General features: G+C 39.1%; 1 protein-coding gene across 2 annotated transcripts in view; it reads left to right on the top strand.

The window, feature by feature from the left end:
* glcci1a (glucocorticoid induced 1a) overlaps positions 1-19302 on the top strand; it is a 220902-nt gene that overhangs the window by 161146 nt on the left and 40454 nt on the right. For both annotated transcript variants that reach the window (XM_073054167.1, XM_073054166.1), the window contains one exon: positions 4790-4942. In XM_073054167.1, coding sequence (XP_072910268.1) covers positions 4790-4942 — 153 coding nt within the window. The remainder of the gene's footprint in view (positions 1-4789; positions 4943-19302) is intronic.

Raw genomic sequence — 19302 nt, 5'->3', positions numbered from 1 at the left:
ACTTTCCAACTCTTCTGTGCCTTTAAATACAGTTATCTTGCTGACCTCTGCTAGATATCTTTATTTAGAGATACAGCACAGTAACAGGCCCTTCTGGCTCAACTAGCCCACACCGCCCAATTACACCCATTGTAACCTATTAACCTGTTGGTCTTTGGAATGTGGAAGGAAATCCATGCGGTCATGGGAGAACATACAAACTCCCTATAGATAGCGGCAGGAATTGAACCCGGGTCGCTGGCGCTGTAATAGCGTTATTCTAACTGCTACACTACCCTGCCGATCTTGCTTAATATTTTCAAAGCTGTTTGTGCACCACTTCAGGAATATAACTTATGGGCTTCTTTTATCTTTTTTCTGTTAACTACTTTAAAACTAATAGAATGCTGCCTGGCTGGGAAAACTGCTCCCCAATTGCCACTTCAATGACGACGGGACAACAAAGATTTTGCTTCCTGACTACTTTTGGGTGTACCTTATGGACTTTGGGCTGCTGATCATGAAAATTACCATGATGCACAATTTTTTCGTAATTGCCTATATTTGTTATTTCAATTCATAATTCAAGTCAATTAAAATGTTGCCCACAATGTAAGCTGAGAAGATTTCTATCTTGTCCAGGCATGCTTAAGTAAGGTGGATGCTGCATGACAGGACAGGTTTTAGAAAGACTATAAAAGCATCACTCTTACACCATTCTACGCGTTGCGTTTACATGTATATCAGTTTGCGATCACGTTGATGTGCATGCTTTACGTGCATAGCGTATTGTGTGCTTTTATTAATATAAAGTAATTGTACTTTCAGGAGTATTTATGATAGCAAAATGTCTCACCAGTGTTGCAGCAGCTGTGATACTTTCTGTTATATTTGTGGCAAGCATATGATTAAATCTCAAAAGACGGAGCATAACTCCTCTTACTGAGAAAGCCCATGAGCTCTACTTTGTATAAAATTGGCATCCAAGTGAAAGATTGGGCTCCTCACAGCTTGTTGCATTCCCATTTAGTCTTCTTCCCCGCAAATAGTGACGTTGCCATGATGAGCATGGTGAAAGGTTTCAGCAGGACAATGCAGTCATGGAGAAATGGTATCAGAGCAACTGGAATCTATCAATGCTGGCTGATTTTTGTTGGACACTTAAGCCAGAAGCCTCAGAGACTGAATACAAATAAAATCAACAGAATATTTTTAGCATAGTTGAACTATTGCAAAGCGTCAGCATCGTTATGTAATTAAACACCTCATAGTCAATAAAAGTTAATTTCTTGTTTCTCTAAATTCATACATCATACAAATGTTCGGCCTTCCATGGCCTATCATAACCACAGAACATTTCTGAGGAAGCAACACTTTAAATAAAATTTGTTGTCCAGTGTTAACATGGCAAACTCTCATTCACTAAGAAGAGGTCCTGTATTGCTCCTTCCCAGATTGGGTCTTCCAGTATATATTGCATGAGCAAAGTGCCTTGGACACCGCACATTTCTGCCTCATCCAGGCCCTTTGAACTAGGGGTGGCCAAGTGGAAGCTGAGAAATTTGAAATCTCCTACTAACACAACCCTGTTATTCTCATAGTGGTGTGCAATTTCTCAGAACATCTGCTGCTCAAGTTTTGGCTGACTATTGGGGGGGGGGGGGTGTTCTGCCAAAGTGACAATCGCATTCTTATAATAAGTTCTACCCTTATGCTTTGTTTGATGATTTCCAGGAACATTCTCTCTAGGCACTGCTGCAGTGTCCTTTTGTATCAAAATGGCAACACTCCCTCCACTTCTACTTGTTCCTCTGTCACGCCTAAAGAATTACTGTCCTGGAATTTTGAGCTGCGTTCTCTCAGCCACGTTTCTGTTATGGCCACAATATCCCATCGCCGGAGGCAATCCACGTCCTCAGTCTGTCCACCCTGCATACTAAGCTACATTCATTGAAATAGTTGCAGTTTAAAGCAGTGCTCCTATATCCTTTCACCGTAAACATGACTGTCTTAACTGCTAGGGTTACACTCTTTGGTTGCTGCATGTACTTCTGTCTTCCCATTGATTTTGTTTTCTTGAATCCCACCCCATGCCAATCTAGTTGAACCTCTTCCTTTGGGGGCAAAAGCAAATTTTCCCACCAGGATATCGCCCCCCCCCCCCCTTCAAGTGGAATCTGCTCCTACTGTACAGGTCACCCCTATCCCAGCAAAACTCCCAATTATCCATGAAACTGAGCCTCTGCTCCCCGCACTTCAGCCACAAATTTATCTGGCCTATCTTTCTATCCTGGACATACTAACATACTAGCATGCAGCTCATCACTACCCTTGAGGTCCTGCATTTTAATTTCTCATGATCATACCACATCTTTAATCTTCGTTAAACATGTCAATTAAAAACATCTTCAAGAATTGCTACATCAGTCTGGAAACTGAAGGAATTAATCCCATCTAGTTTTCCAGTAGAAATGTGGCATATCAATACAATTAGTGGTTATCCATCAAAATTTTGAACAGTTTTGCTTGCTTATGTGGGTCTGGTTACATAGTCTTGAAAAGCAGGTGTCCTCTTGTTTCTCTTCAACTACTGCTTACGTGATCAAATACAAACTACACAGAGTCAGAATCTTGGTGTTCAGAGCACTGAAAAAAATGACAGGATTATTTTAATATTGTGAAAGCTAATTTGAATAGAATTTTTGTTAATACTAGTTTGTCCTTTGCACTGATGACAGATTCATTAGATTTGAGTTCCCACAACATTTTCAGTGGCCCTATAATAACAAAAGAACAGGCTTTCAAACTTAGTGATTGACTTTCTAACATTGACTCGCTCTCAGATTGTCCTTTGTCCGAATGAGCCAATGACAAATGACAACTCAAAGGAAAATAGTAGCAGTCCTTTCAGAAAATATTGCTGTTACATTTACATATAGCAAAATAAATCGTATGTTAATCATGCAGTTAATTCAGAACTTTGGCCATGTGGCTTTCATCTTGTAAGGTTTGAAGAACATTCATCTTTTGGAAAAAGGGGGAAGGGGTAATGTCACTTGGATTTATTTGTGATCACCACGTATCTCTTGCATTCAATTAACTATATAAAACAATATTTCATTACAAGGCAGATTGGAGAACTGTGCTAAACACAAGAAGAAGCATTTTTCACACGTGTGGAATAAAACTTGGGTTAGTAGTTTAGTGGAGCAAGTTCATTTCCTTCAAACAACCACTTCAAATCTGATGAAGTAAGAAGAGACATTATATCCATTTCATCATTTTAGCAGTACATTTAAAGGTTGCACGAAGTGTGATTGTTTTTTGCACATGATGGAAAATGTTCTTTCACATCACTTTTTCCATCTGTTTCTTCATCATCTTATTTGTAGTGGATGTTCCATTACTGCAGTCTGTTGTGCTTTGTTGCTCTGAGTCCTCCGAGGTCCCCAGTCATATCCAAAACACTGGCTTTGGTCAGCATTATTTCTAAAAGCATCAGCTGCTCTGCAAACTTCAGTCACATTTTATCATCAGCATTAAGCATTCCAGTAAAACTGTTGTGACCTTTACTCCAAAATACAGTATGCTCTTTTCATTTATGTAATGTAAACTTTTATTTAAAAAGTAGACAGGAAACGTATTGCCCATTATTCTACATTCACAAGCAATTGGCCTCAGGATTATCTGAAATAAAAATCCAGGCTACATTTTGAATGTGACATATTATTAGAATGGCATGTATTTTCTCTTTTTACTCATATTTGATCTGGTTCATTATCTATCTTTAGCAGGTGAAATGTAGTTGGGTGTTTTTTTTGTTATCGGTTGTTTAAATCTGCCTCTGTCTTTGCTCTGAAGAAGTGTAAAAGCTGTATGGTGATTTTATTCTCTGTGTGATTTGTACTTTTACCACAGAGATGGCGGAGCAATTTGACATTTGCTGTTAAGGGGTAACTCTGGGGACCTAATTAAATGCTCAGAGATGTTGGTGAAAATGCCTGTTGATGTTCCAGATACTTTCATCTGTGGCAAATTTAAAGTTTATAGCTAAGAACAGATTTTAAATAGATAACCTACATCAATACTAATATTATATATGTACTTGTTCATTGATAGTTGGTAGCATCCTTGTTAGACGATAATTGCACTGTAGAGAATAATCCAGTACTATTTAAATGCAAACTTGGTGATTATGTTCATATAACATTGAAAATTCAAAATATTACATTTTATTGCAGAGTGCAATTATTATTCTGGGCAAGGGTCAAGATGCTCAATAGTTTGCTATTAGTTGTTCCCCTCCTGATTCCTCCTTTGCCTCTCCACATGTAATTTTCCATGCATTACAACGTCCTGAGTTAGCTTGGATAAGATGCAATTTTTATTTCTTGAAATTTTCATCACACAACTTTCAAGCCTGGTTATAAAAAGTTAAAGTGATACAAACTTATGATTATGTGTTCTCTGGATCATCAGCTTAATGATGCCTCTCCTTTCACTCTTGTTTCCTGTGTTATAAAAGCAAAGCTAGGGAGCACATATATTATTTGGGGAAAAAAAAATCTTCAATTTATTAAGCTCTGGTACAGGCGAAAGTTTGGGTGGCATATCTTTACGCATAAGAACTTTTATTTGAAAACGCCTGCTGTTGGTACTTGTGAAAAAATGTATTAATTTGAAATGTCTTATTGAATTATTGTTTATGGTTTGCACAGCACAAATTTTATATTTAGTAGAAACTCCCCACTTCTGGGGTTGAACACTAACAGTAATGCTCTTAATTTTTCTGAAATTGTTTTCTTCCTAGGCTTCTGCAGTACGATTCATCACAGGTCCACCGTCAAACATAACAGTCACAAAATCGTCAATTTCACGGGTTCAGAACAGTGTTGAAGGCATCAATCAAGAGATAGAAAGAATGTTTATTAAAGACAATGGAGAAAAGGAGGAACTAGCGAGGGTGAGAGCAATTTCTGCCTTTTTACTTAAAGTATGTTTGGTTAGAACATATTTCAGGAAAAAATAAATCTGATTATGATTATAAAGGGCAAAAGTGTAAATCCTGGAAATGCAATAACATATTGGAAAAACACGAAGTTCTCAGCATCAGATGAGGAAAGATTTAGTCATGCTTCAAAGGGAATTCTTCAGTACAGCTGCATGTGACCCACCTTGTGTTTTCATTGGATGCAAAACATCTTCTGTTTTTTTAATAAAGATGCGGAAGATTGTCTTTCCTCCATTTGAATTATCTCAATGGGACCAAATGGATAACAAATTTTGCCTGTAGGTATGTATTGGTTTGGCGTTGTCCACAATTCCCTGAGAAGTTTGTTGATGTGGCATTGCTAACTGAGCGAGTTGAAGAAGAATGCTATACCATGAGGTTAAATTCTTGTATAATTAGTTGTGCAGCGGACAGAGATTTGTACTGGTCTTTTGCACAGATGAATTCAGTCGCTGCTGGGACTCTTGTTTTCTGCAAGTAGCCAAATTCTACTGGAACCTTAAAGGCTATTAAATCCCAGTGGTTACATCATTCATTTAATTACATCATTCACCTTCTGTTTTTTAATTAGTGTGAATGTTTTTCAGGTGTTTGTTATTGCCTTGATGTCATGATTAGCCATTTGTTTAATCAGCTTGGGTTAACATGACATGTTATTTAAAAGACTTCTGGGTAATGAAGTTAATTAATGATTTACATTGAAAGTTTTTCTTTGCACATAAATTTGGCATCATTATTTTCCACTCAAACTGGAGGTGGTCAGTTAAATATTTAGCCAGTGAAGACATGAATCTAGAAATTAGAATGGTCATGAAATTTCACCTCAGGTATTAGGATTTTAATGAAAACTGAAAATACAAGATTTTTCCAGGAGAAAGATAATGTAATAAAATCAATCTATTATTCTTCATATTTGAATTTTACATTTCATATTTTTTCATTTAAAATGTATGTTTTATGTAAAAATTCAAAATAATCATTTAGTCCTCACTTTTTTTTTTCTTACTTCAGTTCCATGCTGACTAATTTTTTAAATGCACAAAGGTGGACTATCCCATTCAATAAATAGCACCACTGTGTCACTTGCATATGAATGGTAATAGTTGAACTCAAGTTCGCAAAACTGATGATGCTTTCCATGAATGATGAGAGATATTGTAAGTTTAGTCAAAAAGAGAAAAAGAGGTATGCAAGACTTAAGAAGCTGATATCAGACAGGGCCCTTGAGAAATGTAAAGAAAACAGGGAATCAGGAGGGTTAATAGCAGTTATGAAATGTTGTAGGCCAGAAGGATTAAGGAAAATCCCAAGACATTTTATATATACATTAAAAACAAGAGGGTAGCGAGGGAGAGGGCAGGACCAGTCAAAGGCAAAGCAGAAGATTTATGCCTGGAGTCAGATGAAGTGGGCAAAGTGCTAAATGAGTACTGCACAATAGTATCTACCAAGGGGAAGGGAAGGAAGGGTACTGAGATCAGGGAGGGATATGCTGATAATCTAAAGCATGTTGATATCAAGGAGGAGGAGATGTTGGGCGTCTTGAAGGTGGAAAAGTCCAAAGGGCCTGATATGATGTATCTCAAGTTACTGAGGGAGGCAGAAGAGATTTCGGGAGTCTTGACAGATATCTTCATAACCTCTTTAGCCACAAGGTGAGGTCCCAGAGAATTGGAAAGGAGCCATTATTGTTTCTTTGTTTAAGAAGGACAGAAGGGGCATATCAGCAAATGATAGGTCCATGACCTTTTCATCAACGGTTGTCAAATTATTAGAGAATATTCTTGGAGATGGGATTTCCTCTGATTTGGGATAGTGAGCATGCTTTTGTGGTGGAGCAGTCATGTTTTACAAACCTGGGACCTTTTTGAAGAGGGGACAAAAATGATTGATGAGGGTCGAGCTGAGAATGCTGTGTCCATGGACATTAGTAAAGATCCCTCATGGTATATGTGATCCATGAAGACTGAAGACTTGGTAGATTGGATTTTAAATCAGCATGGCCATTGATGGGTGTTATTCTGACTGGAATTCTGCAGCCAGTTTTGTGATCAGTGATTGGACTGCTGTTTCTGACTATATGTAAGCGATCTGGACGAAAGGGTAGGTAGGTGGATTGTTAAGTTTGCAGACAAGACAAAAGTGGCAGGGTTGTGAATAGTGAAGCAGTTTGTCAAAGGATGTGGCAGTATTTGGATCGGTTGGAAATGTGGGTGGAGAAATGGCAAGCAGAATTTAATCCAGATAAGTATGATATATTGCACTTTGGGAGGTTAAATGTAAGAGAAAAGTATAAGTGAATGGGGCGCAAGTCCATAGCACCCTGAGGATGGCCACAGAACTGGTTATTGTAAAAAAAAACAAAAGGCTTGCTTGCATTCATTGATTGGAGTACTGAGTATAAAAGTCAAGAAGTCATATTGCAGCTCTATTAAGCTTCAGTTTGACTGCATTTGGAGTATTGTGTGAAGTTCTGGTTACCACTTTACAGGGAAAATGTGGAGGCTATGGACAGGTTCACCAGGATGTTGCCTGGATTGTTTGTATTAGTTGAGAGTAGTAGAGAGGGTGGACAAACTTGGACTGTTTTCTACAGAGTATTAGTGGCTGGGAGGTGACCTACTGTAAGTAATATAGAAGTACAGATAAGGTAGGAAGTTTGTGTGTTTTCTTTTCCTCACGGTGGAAGTGCCAAATACCAGAGGGTGCAGCTTTAAGGGGAAAGGGAGAACATTTAAATGAGATCTACGAGGCAATTTTAATTCTTTTTTAACCAAGGAGTAGTTGGTAACTGATGTGCAGCCATGGGTGGTAGTGGAAACAGATGAAGTACCAGCTTTTACGAGGCATATGAATAGGCAACAAATGGAAGAACATGGATCGCGTGCAGGTCGATGGGATTTAGGATCATATTCAGCACAGACGTTATGGGCAGCAGGGCCTGCTCCTACATTGTACTGATGTATCTTGTCGGTACATTCCCTCTATGAACACTTTTCTTGCTGTCAATCAGTATAGCTGCAGCCAAATAAAAAGATTTGTTTCAGGATATGTTCAGCTGCAAGATGCCCTTCTCAGTTTTGCGCATGGATACCACTTGGTAGAATAGGGGCTTGAATAAAGGCTGTCCACTGTGAAAATGCACAAAGTACTGGTGTTACTCACCATGTCTGGCAGCATCTACAGAAGGAAATGAGCAATCAATGTTTTGGGTTGAGACCTTTCATCCCCCTGCTGAGACAGTTGGTTAAACCAGGAATCTTCAACTGGTGTTTCAGGGAACAAGTGTGCTAGTATAGAATATCATTAATGGAGTGATCATTATAGTGATCATTAATGGAGAATGTGTGGAGCAGGTTAAGACCTACAAGTATCTGGGAGTACAATTAGACGAGAAGCTAGACTGGACTGCCAACACAGATGCCTTGTGCAGGAAGGCACAGAGTCGACTGTACTTCCTTAGAAGGTTGGCGTCATTCAATGTCTGTAGTGAGATGCTGAAGATGTTCTATAGGTCAGTTGTGGAGAGCGCCCTCTTCTTTGTGGTGGCGTGTTGGGGAGGAAGCATTAAGAAGAGGGACGCCTCACGTCTTAATAAGCTGGTAAGGAAGGCGGGCTCTGTCGTGGGCAAAGTACTGGAGAGTTTAACATCGGTAGCTGAGCGAAGGGCGCTGAGTAGGCTACGGTCAATTATGGATAACTCTGAACATCCTCTACATAGCACCATCCAGAGACAGAGAAGCAGTTTCAGTGACAGGTTACTATCGATGCAATGCTCCTCAGACAGGATGAAGAGGTCAATACTCCCCAATGCCATTCGGCTTTACAATTCTACCGCCAGGACTTAAGAACTTTTTAAAAGCTATTATTAATGCTTTTTGAGATAGTGATTTAGATGCATATCATATTTTTTTACTGAGTTAAGTATTGTATGTAATTAGTTTTGCTACAACAAGTGTATGGGACATTGGAAAAAAAGTTGAATTTCCCCATGGGGATGAATAAACTATCTATCTATCTATCTATCTATCTATCTATCTATCTATCTATCTATCTATCTATCTATCTATCTATCTATCTATCTATCTATCTATCTATCTATCTATCTATCTATCTATCTATCTATCTATCTATCTATCTATCTATCTATCTATCTATCTATCTATCTATCTATCTATCTATCTATCTATCTATCTATCTATCTATCTATCTATCTATCTATCTATCTATCTATCTATCTATCTATCTATCTATCTCTGTGCCCCTTGACTAAGGCTTGACAAGTGAGAGAACCTTTATTCCTGATAGGATCATAGGAAGGTTTAAAGCAGACAACTGGAGGCTAGGCTTCCAAAGTCATTCAGAACATTTTCTTGATGATCTAGTGCAGTATCAGCACTTTGTTTTTGAGGCCTGAAAATATGATGTGGTTCACTGCTGCTGATGAATACACATCAAGAAAGGAATAAAACTACTGAGAAAGATAAGTAAAACCCATTGACTTAATTTCTTATAGAATGTGAACAATTTCATGTTATGGAATAATTGACATTTAATTAATTCATTTTGCTCCGGACACTTGAAATACATCTTTGAACTGCTAGCAAAGTAACATGGCAAGACAAATTTTTCAGTGACTTAATTCTTTTTATTGGAATTGTTTCTTCACATACCCTTATTAGTTTTCTCACCGGTTTATTAAGAATCAATGCAATCAACAGATTCCATTGAAAGGATGTTTTTCTGCTTTATCGAGAACAATATTTGAACTGTTTTGCTCTAAACATATCGGATACCTTGCATTATTGCAGTAATAAATCTTTTTATTTAAGGAGACAAAAAAAAATTAGTTTATAAACCTGCACACACATACTAATCTTGTTATCAGAATGGCACAGAATGAAGCCGCTCAGCCCATCAGTTCCATACTTGCTCCAACAGAATAAACCATTTAATCTTAACAGCCCTCCCACCCGCCTCTGTAATATCTTCTCTCTTGTGTGTCTCTCCTTTCTGATTCTTTTCCCTTTAACTTATAAGCGATATTTTGTAGCAGCCAATTAACCTAGCAACCCACCCAACAACTTAGTAGCAACCAGAAAACTTGAAGAATACCCATCGTCACAGGCAACACCCAAGGTCAAGATTCAACCTGGACACCTGAGGCTGTGAGCAAAAAATCAAAACTATTACATTAACTATATTTTAAATATTAGCATGTAAATGTACTGCATAAATGTAAGAAATTGTCACGTTATTGGTAGTTTGTAGTTTACATGCAGGAAATGTTATTACGACATCTCAAGCAAACTTGTGCAACATTTCCATAATAAGAAAATAAGAATAGTGGAAGCTTTATCTTTACCTCAGTAATCTCAGTTCCTTCAGTCCTTGGGTGACAATTGAAATTGGCTGTGCTGCCATTATGAGTTCTCATCTCCTGATGATGAGAGTCTTTTCGAGAGCAGGGATAACCAGCTTAATTTAGAATAAGTTTCTTACTTCCTCAGGGGAGAAAGATGGTTCAGGAAAGAAAGGATGAATAGTTGAACTTTGACAATCCAGCACTAATGTTAACACAAAGTACACTGTAGATGCTGTGGTCAAAGCAACGCGTACAACACGCTGGTGGAACTCAGCAGGTCGGTCAGCATCCGTGGAAACGAGCAGTCAACGTTTTGGGCCGAGACCCTTCGTCAGGACTGAAGAGGGAGGGGGCAGGGGCCCTATAAAGAAGGTGAGAGGCGGAGATCACGGAGGGTGAGCAGTGAGAAAGGGCCTCACTGAACTCCCGTCAAAGGGAAGATTTGAACTTTTTCTGGGTAGGCATACCTCGAAGAGACTTTGCAGCGGAGTGACGAATCATAAACACAAAGTACACTGCAGATGCTGTGGTCAAAGCAACACGTACAACACGCTGGAGGAACTCAGCAGGTCGGGCAGCATCCGTGGAAACCAGCGGTCAATGTTTCGGGCCGAGACCCTTCATCAGGACTGAAGAGGGAGGGGGCACAGGCCCTATAAAGAAGGTGAGAGGTGGAGATCACAGAGGATCACAGAGCACTAATGTTTTCTTTTTTTCCCCTCCACACCACATTAAACTTCAAAACATAGGTTTCTTCATTGGTCCAATTGCCAAGACAGGATATAGCTCCACTCCAGGGTTCAGACAGCAGAAGTATATCATTGGCAAATGTTGAGTCAGCGAATCTTGGTTTAGGAATGATTCTGCAGCTGTAGGCTGCAGTGGTTTAATATCAGGGAGGTGAAAAATTGTACAGGGTTCCAAGTTCCTATTGCCAGTAGTTCACTAGTGCAGAACTGAGAGAGTAGTTTTGAATTTTGCTGCGACGCTGATGGAAATCAAATAGTCTGCTAAAATTCTTTGTTAGTCAAAGCTCATGATTAAAACATAAATGAGCCCAGTAGGGGATCAGTTATTCTGGATTGGGTGTTGGGCAATGAACTGGAATTGATGAGAGAGCTTAAGGTAAAGGAACTGGAGCCCTTAGGGGAAAGTAATCATAATAATTGAATTCACCCTGCAATTTGAGAAGTGGAAACTAAAGTCATATGTATCAGTATTACAGTGAAGTAAAAGGAATTAAGGAGGCATGAGAGAGGAGCTGGCCAAAATTGATTGGAAAACATCACTGGCAGAAAGATGACGCCAGAACAGCAATGGCTGGAATTTCTGGGAGCAATTCGTAAGGAACAGGATATATACATCGCAAAGAGGAAGAAGTATTCTGGGGAAAATATGACACAACAGTTGCTAACAAGAGAAGTCAAAGCCAACATTAAAACCAAAGAGAGGGCATGTAATAGAGCCAAGATTAGAGGAAGTTAGAGAATTGTGAAGGCAACTAAAAAGTCATTAAAAAAGTAAAGATGGAATACGAAAGTAAGATGGCCAATAATATTAAAGAGGATACCAAAAGTTTCTTCAGATATGTAAAGTGTAAAAGAGAAATGAAAAGATGTTGGAGTTAATTGTTCAGGGTACTTGAAGGCACATGATAAAATAGGCTGTAGTCAGCGTGGTTTTTTCAAGGGAAAATCTTACCTGACAAATCTGTTGGCATTCTTTCAAAGGTCAAATTTAATGTCAGAGAAATGTATAAAATATACATCCTGAAATGATTTTTCTTTGCAAACATCCACAAAAACAGAGAAGTGTCCCAAAGAGTGAATAACAGTTAAATGTGAGAACCCCAAAGTCACCCCCAGCTCTCCCCTCCCATGCGTAAGCAACGATCCCCCCTTCCCCTCATCAGCAAAAAAAAAACGCACTATTTGAAGAAATAATAAGCAGGATAGAAAAAGGAGAATCAGTAGATGTTGAGTACTTGGATTTTCAGAAGGCCTTTGACAAAGTGCCACACATGAGGCTGCTTAACGAGTTGAGCCCATGGTATTACAGCAAAGGATCGAAAGAGCATTGGCTGATTGGCAGGAGGCAAAAAGTGCTAAGAAAAGGAGCCTTTTCCGGTTGGCTGCCAGTGACTAGTGGTGTTCCACAGGGGTGTGTATTGAGATTGTTTTTTTTCACGTTATATACTAATGACATGGAATTGATGGCTTTGTGGCTAAGTTGGCAGATGAAATGAAGATAGGTGGAGGGGAGGTAGTTTTAAGGAAGTAGAGAAGCTACAGATTAGGAGAATGGGCAGGGAAGTGGCCAATAGAATATAGTGTCAGGAAGTTTATGGCCATGTACTTTGGTAGAAGAAATGAAAGGATTGACTATTTTCTAAACGGACAGAAAATTCAAAAATCTGAGGTGCAAAGGGACTTGGGAGTCCCCGTGCAGGACTCCCTAAAGGTTAATATGCAGGTTGAGTTAGCAGTGAGAAAGGCAAACATAATGTTAGCATTCATTTGAAGTGGATGAGAATATAAAAGCAAGGATGTAATGTTGAGACTTTATAAAGCACTGGTGAGGCCTCATTTGGAGTATTTTGAGCAGTTTTGGGTCCCTAATAGAACCATAGAACATTACAGCTGAGAAACAGGCCTTTTGGCCCTTCTTGGCTGTGCTGAACCATTTTTCTGCCTAGTCCCACTGACCTGCACTTGGCCCATATCCCTCCATACACCTCTCATCCATGTACCTGTCCAAGGTTTTCTTAAATGTTAAAAGTGAACCCACATTTACAACTTCATCTGGCAGCTCATTCCACACTCCCACCACTCTCTGTGTGAAGAAGCCCCCCCTCCAACATTCCCTTTAAACTTTTCCCCCTACACCCTTAACCCATGTTCTCTGGTTTATTTCTCCCTAGCCTCAGTGGAAAAAACCTGCTTGCATTCACTCTATCTATACCCATCATAATTTTATATACCTCTTTCAAGTCTCCCCTCATTCTTCTACGCTCCAGGGAATAAAGTCCTAACCTATTCAACCTTTCTCGGTAACTCAGTTTCTCAAGTCCTGGCAACATCCTTGTAAACCTTCTCTGCACTCTTTCAACCTTATTAATATCCTTCCTGTAATTTGGTGTCCAAAACTGTACACAATATCTTAGAAAGAATGTGCTGACATTGGAGAAGGCTGAAAGGAGGTTCACAAAAATGCTTCCAGGATTGAAATGTTTGTCATGTGAAGGGTGTTTGAGGACACTGGGCCGCTACTCACTGGAATTCAGAAGAATGAGGAGTGACCTCATCGAAACCTAGTGAATACTGAAAGGCCTAGATAGAGAGGATATTTGTTATGGTGGGGGAGTCTAGGAACAGAGGACATGGCCTCAAGATAGAGGTGTATCTTTGTAGAACAATGATGAGGGCATGAAAAGATATGGGGCTCAGAGGGAAAATGGATCACCCACGATGAAATGCTGGAGCAGTCTTGATGGGCCAAATGGCCTAATTCTGGACCTATTTCTTATGGTCTTGTGGAATCAGAATCAGGTTTATTTTCACTGATGTATGTTGTGAAATTTGTTGTTTTGCAGTACAGTGCAAGACATAACTACAATAAATTACAAAAAATAAATATTAAATATTTTCATTGAATATTTTGCCAAAAGAGGGATAATATATTGGCGTTCATGGGTTAATAGAACATTTATAAATCTGATGGCAGAGTTTTAAAAAAAAGTTCCTAAAATGTTGAGTGTGTGTCTGCAGCCTCTTACACCACCTCCCCAATGGTAGTATTGAGAAGAGGGCATTTCTTGGATGATTGAGTGTGCTGAATGATGGATGCTGCTTTCATGAAGAACTACCTCTTGAAGATGTACTTTGATAATAGGTTGACTTTGACTTTGTTCTCAGTGGGAGTGAGGGTTGTGTCTGTGCTGGATCTTGCTGAGTCTACAACTCTCTGCATCCTCTTTTGTTTCTGAACATTGGAGCCTCCACAACAGGAGTTGATGCAACCAGCCAGAATTCTCTACACTGTACACCTAGAGAAATTTGCAGGCGTCTTTCTGACACACCGGATCTTTTTAAACTCCTAATGAAGTAGAGCAATTGGTATCCTTGCATCAATGTGCAGGGCCTTTGTTTTCTAAGGCATTTTGCTGTACTCCTCATTGAATATATTGCCAGAAAACGCTGAGGAAACCAAGTAAAAGTTGTTGTAGATTATTTTCTTCTTGTTCCCAGTCTGGAATTACGTGGGACAAGTTGCTTAAAGAGATGTTTTGTTTTGGAAGTAAAAGAAATATAGAGGTGATCAAAGACAAAGAAAACCAAAATTAAGACATTGATACTTGCATGTCCTCCAAAGAGTCAATCAATGTTTTATTAAATAATAATAATGTACAGTTTACTACATCAGGTTATTAGACAGAAGACCTGATATTTTGTCTTTTAGGAGTCTAACCAAGCATACATATTTTCCTTTGTAATATGGTGCTCATCACTGATCAGGTATTACATCCCATTAGGAAACAAATGATTGTTGTAAATGAATAACACCTTTTGGTTGATAGGATTTGGAGCAAGCCAGGAGTAACAGTAAACTCTGTCAAAACAATTCTTTGTTAGTCATTTTTTTCCACCCACTTACGGTCTGCCAACATCATGAAACTGTTGGTGTTTTTAGTAACTTGGTTGTGATCCATTATGGGCACAACCCACCCCACCATTGACAGCATCTACACAAGACACTGCCTCATCAAGGACCCCCATCATACAAGGCATGCCTTCAATTCTTGGTTACCATCAGGCAGGAGCTACAGAAACCTAAAGTTCACCACCAGGTTCAGGAACGGCTACCTTCCTGCAAATATTAAGTTTTTGAATCTACTTTCACAATCAAACCCTAACTCAGCGGTGGAAAACTGCCATGGACTTATTGATTCTGTCTTTTATTCCACTAAAATTTTGCTTTTACAATCTTTTTATTGTATGGAATAATTTTATGTATGATTTGTACTGTGTGTTGTCTGTACCTATATACCTGCTGCAAGGAAGTTTTTCACTGTGCCTATATCTCATCATGTTTCTGCACATGACAATGAACTTGCCTTGAGAGCTGTACCCTCCTGTATTTGATGTTTTCACCCTGGGAAAAGAATTCTTACTATCTACCCTGTCCATATCTCTCATCAGTTAATAAACTTCTCCAAAACCTCCACTTCCTTCTTGGAATGTGGTGTCTAGAACTGCACAACACTACATGACTTCTAGACTTCTATACAAACATCATGACTAGTGCATGTCATATGCTGTCTGTATTGCCCTTTATGTTTGTGTTGCCACTTTCCAAGAGCTATACACTTGCACCCCAACTTCCCTGTACATCATTTGCTCTCAGGTTCCTGCCACTTGCAATACACTCTTCTCTTACACTTGACCTACCAAAGAGCAACCCCCGAACATTTGTCCAGATTAAATTTAATATGCCATTTCAATCCCCAGATTTCCAGTTGGTAGACAATCTCCAATCTCAGTTCGCCTATACTTTGATACAGAACATATAGATATAGCCCAGCACTGATCCTCATGGACCACCATGTCATAGTCCTCCAATCAGAATAACACCTCTCGAGCATTATCCACTATCTTCTGTGGCCTGGCCAGGTTTGAATCCAATCTACCAAGTTTTCATGGATCCCCGTGTCTTAATCTTCTACAGCAGCCGACCATGTGGGGCTATCTCAAAAGCTTTACAGAAGTCCATGTATACAACATCCACTACCCTACACATTATCAATCATCATCATTACCTCCTCAAAATACTCAGTCAAGTTTATAGTGATCTCCCTCACACAAAGCCATGCTGGCTGCCCTTAAGTAGTCTATGCTTTGTCAAATGTGAGTAGATCCTGTCCTCAGGAATGTTCTCTAATAATTCCCCTACCTGTCATGTAAGGCTCACTCTCTTATAACTTCCTAGTTTGTCTCCAGTGCTCTTCCAAACAGAGCAATAACACACTGTAGCCGATTCTCCAGGCCTCTGGGACCTTGCCTGTGCCTTCATGAATGTTCTTATTTCCGACAAGGTCCCAGCAATCTCCTCTGTTGCCCTTGGGATAGATCCCATCAGGCCTTGGGGACATCCACTGTAATACTCTTCAGATAGACCCAATGTGACTACTTTAGAGTGCTGTAGCACAGAAACACACCCTTCGGCATTCCTAGTCCATGCTGATCTGGCCTTCTGCCTTATCCCATTTACCAGCACCTGGACCATAGTCGCCCATACTGCTCTCTGTCGATGTACCCATCTAAACTTCACTTAAATGTTGCAGTTGACCCTGCAACTACCACTCCTTCTGGCAGCTTGTTCAACAGACGCAGCACCCTCTCGCATGAAGAAATCTGCTTTCTTGTTCTAGAATCAGAATCGGGTTTATTATCACCAGCAGGTGACATGAAATTTGTTAACTTAGCAGCAGCAGTTCATTGCAATACATAATCTAGCAGAGAGAAAAAAATAAAATAAAATTAAGAAAATAATAATAAGTAAGTAAATCAATTGCGGTATACGTATCTTGAATAGATTTTTTAAAATGTGCAAAAACAGAAATTGCTGTATGTTTAAAAAAAGTGAGGTCGTGTCCAAAGATTCATTGTCATTTAGGAATCGAATGGCAGAAGGGAAGAAGCTGTTCCTGAATCGCTGAGTGTGTGGCTTCAGGCTTCTGTACCTCCTACCTGATGGTAACAGTGAGAAAAGGGCATGCCTTGGGTGCTGAAGGTCCTTAATAATGGACGCTGCCTTTCTGAGACACTGCACCCTGAAGATGTCCTGGCTACTTTGTAGGCTGGTACCCAAGATGGAGCTGACTGGATTTACAACCTTCTGCAGTTTCTTTTGGTCCTGTGCAGTAGCCCCTCCATACCAGACAGTGATGCAGCCTGTCAAACATTCAAAAAATCTGATTAGACTTGAATTATCCATTTTGATGTTGTCCCTTGTTCTACAGTGGGATGTGGGTGGTCTCTTGAAGCTCATTTGTGTTTGAAAGCTAATTGCTTTTGATCTGCCTATCTTTCTGAAGGCAGGCCATTGCTTTTTTCTCCTTTGAGGCGAAAACAAACTACCGTTGTTTTTTTATAACCATTTGTGTTTCCAGGAGCAGTGAGCAAAGAGTCTGGATTTGCAGGGAGTGTTGTGGAGAAATTTCAACCTTGCCACCATGTCACTTATTTAAAGCACAGCTATTATGAGTTTAATTCTTCTGGTAAAATATTATCTTAAAGATTTATTGTGATCCTGGATATTGGTCTTTATAATCATTACATTTTCAAGTAACAACTTTTTTTCAAATCAATTTGTTTTTTCATTCTGTGCTCTTCATTAACATTTTGACTGAAATAGGCTTGCTTTTCTACGTTGTGTGATAAATGTTTTGTTTTCAGTAAATACAGAGTGTAGTCTAATCACTAAAAGTATGAAAGGCATTTGTGAGCTTTAATAATAATTGAAAAGACAAAATAAAGTGGAAATGTCTTTTATTTGATTTTGAATAATTTTGGAGTGAATTACCTTTGTGTCATTTGTAATGTGACATGACTTTTTATTGATTTACTATCTGTTATTTTCACACAACATTGACAGACGTGATGATTGTTCTTTTATTGATTAGTCAATATATATTATTTTGGTGACAAAATGGCATTGTAAAAAAAGCCTGTGTTGAAAGGTTTCCAGTTTGCTTTGAATACAAAGCTGATGTTTTGTGAACATTTCAATCTCTGGTCTTGCCTCATTTGTCTGATTTTGCAGCTCTTAGTTTCCAAATACTGCAAGCTGGAATAAATAATAATTTCAGAATTAAGGAGAGATAATTTACTGCTGCCTGTTTTTAAGACTGACAAATTCTGCGTATGGAATTTAATTTAAGAATTTAGTTTGTTAATTTAGCAACCTTCACTTCCTGAATAGCTTTTTGTTTATATACATTATCTGACTAAGGTAACAGTCATAATATAGCTCTTGGTCACAGACTAGTGTCTGTAATGTGCATTGCATGATAGGCAGACAGGATGGAATATTGGTGATGCATCCTCTAAAATAGCAAAAGAAATTCCATGTGTGCATTTGGACACGTGTGGAATTCTATGCATTGGCTTCCTACACACATTTTATTGCCACTAACATTCAAGAGAACATGTTTTGTTATATTACTGGAGTTGTGCTGCCTCCTTTAATTTGCATGATGAGCGATGATCCCCAGGAAACATAGCGGGGTTGAAATTTTCTTCTTTCCTGCTTCCTTCCAGTGTCCAATTGTCTTGTAATATTTCCATTACCTGTTCATTGAATCTGAAATCCCTTCTGATAAAGTGGCAGTATAGTCGTCTGTTAATTTTGTGGTGATCAAAGACTCATTGAAGTCTGTAAAATTAATCAAAACCCGCTGCATTTAATGAACGATTTTTCTTCTTCACAATACTAAAATTAATAGCCTTAAACTGATTCTTTAAAAGGAATTGACAGGAGAATTGTGACTAGCTGAATCAAGATATGGCCAAGATCAAACTTGCAGTTACTTGTTAATTTAATGGGGGTTTTTTTTGCCTTTGTCCTTTCTGATTTGTTGTATTCTTGACAATTGATGACCTTCTGTAACAAGAGGAGCCAGGTGTTACTATACAACTGCTGGGATGGAGCAGTAGTGATGATATTTGAGCAACACATACTAAATGCTGGAGGAACCCGGCAGGCCAGGCAGCATCTCTGGAAAAGTGTAAACAGTCAATATTTCGAGTTGTGACCCTTCATCAGGACTGGAAAGGGAGAAGAGAAGGCAGAGTAAGAAGGTGGGGGGGGGGGGTGGAAGGGAGCAAGAAGCACAAAGTGATAGATGAAACTTGGAGAGGGGGTGTCTCCATCTCTGGAGACAGTCTGC

The sequence above is a fragment of the Hemitrygon akajei genome, chromosome 8 (genome assembly GCF_048418815.1).
Source record: "Hemitrygon akajei chromosome 8, sHemAka1.3, whole genome shotgun sequence".
Taxonomy (NCBI): Eukaryota; Metazoa; Chordata; class Chondrichthyes; order Myliobatiformes; family Dasyatidae; genus Hemitrygon; species Hemitrygon akajei.
This window is presented reverse-complemented; position numbering and strand designations above follow the sequence as displayed.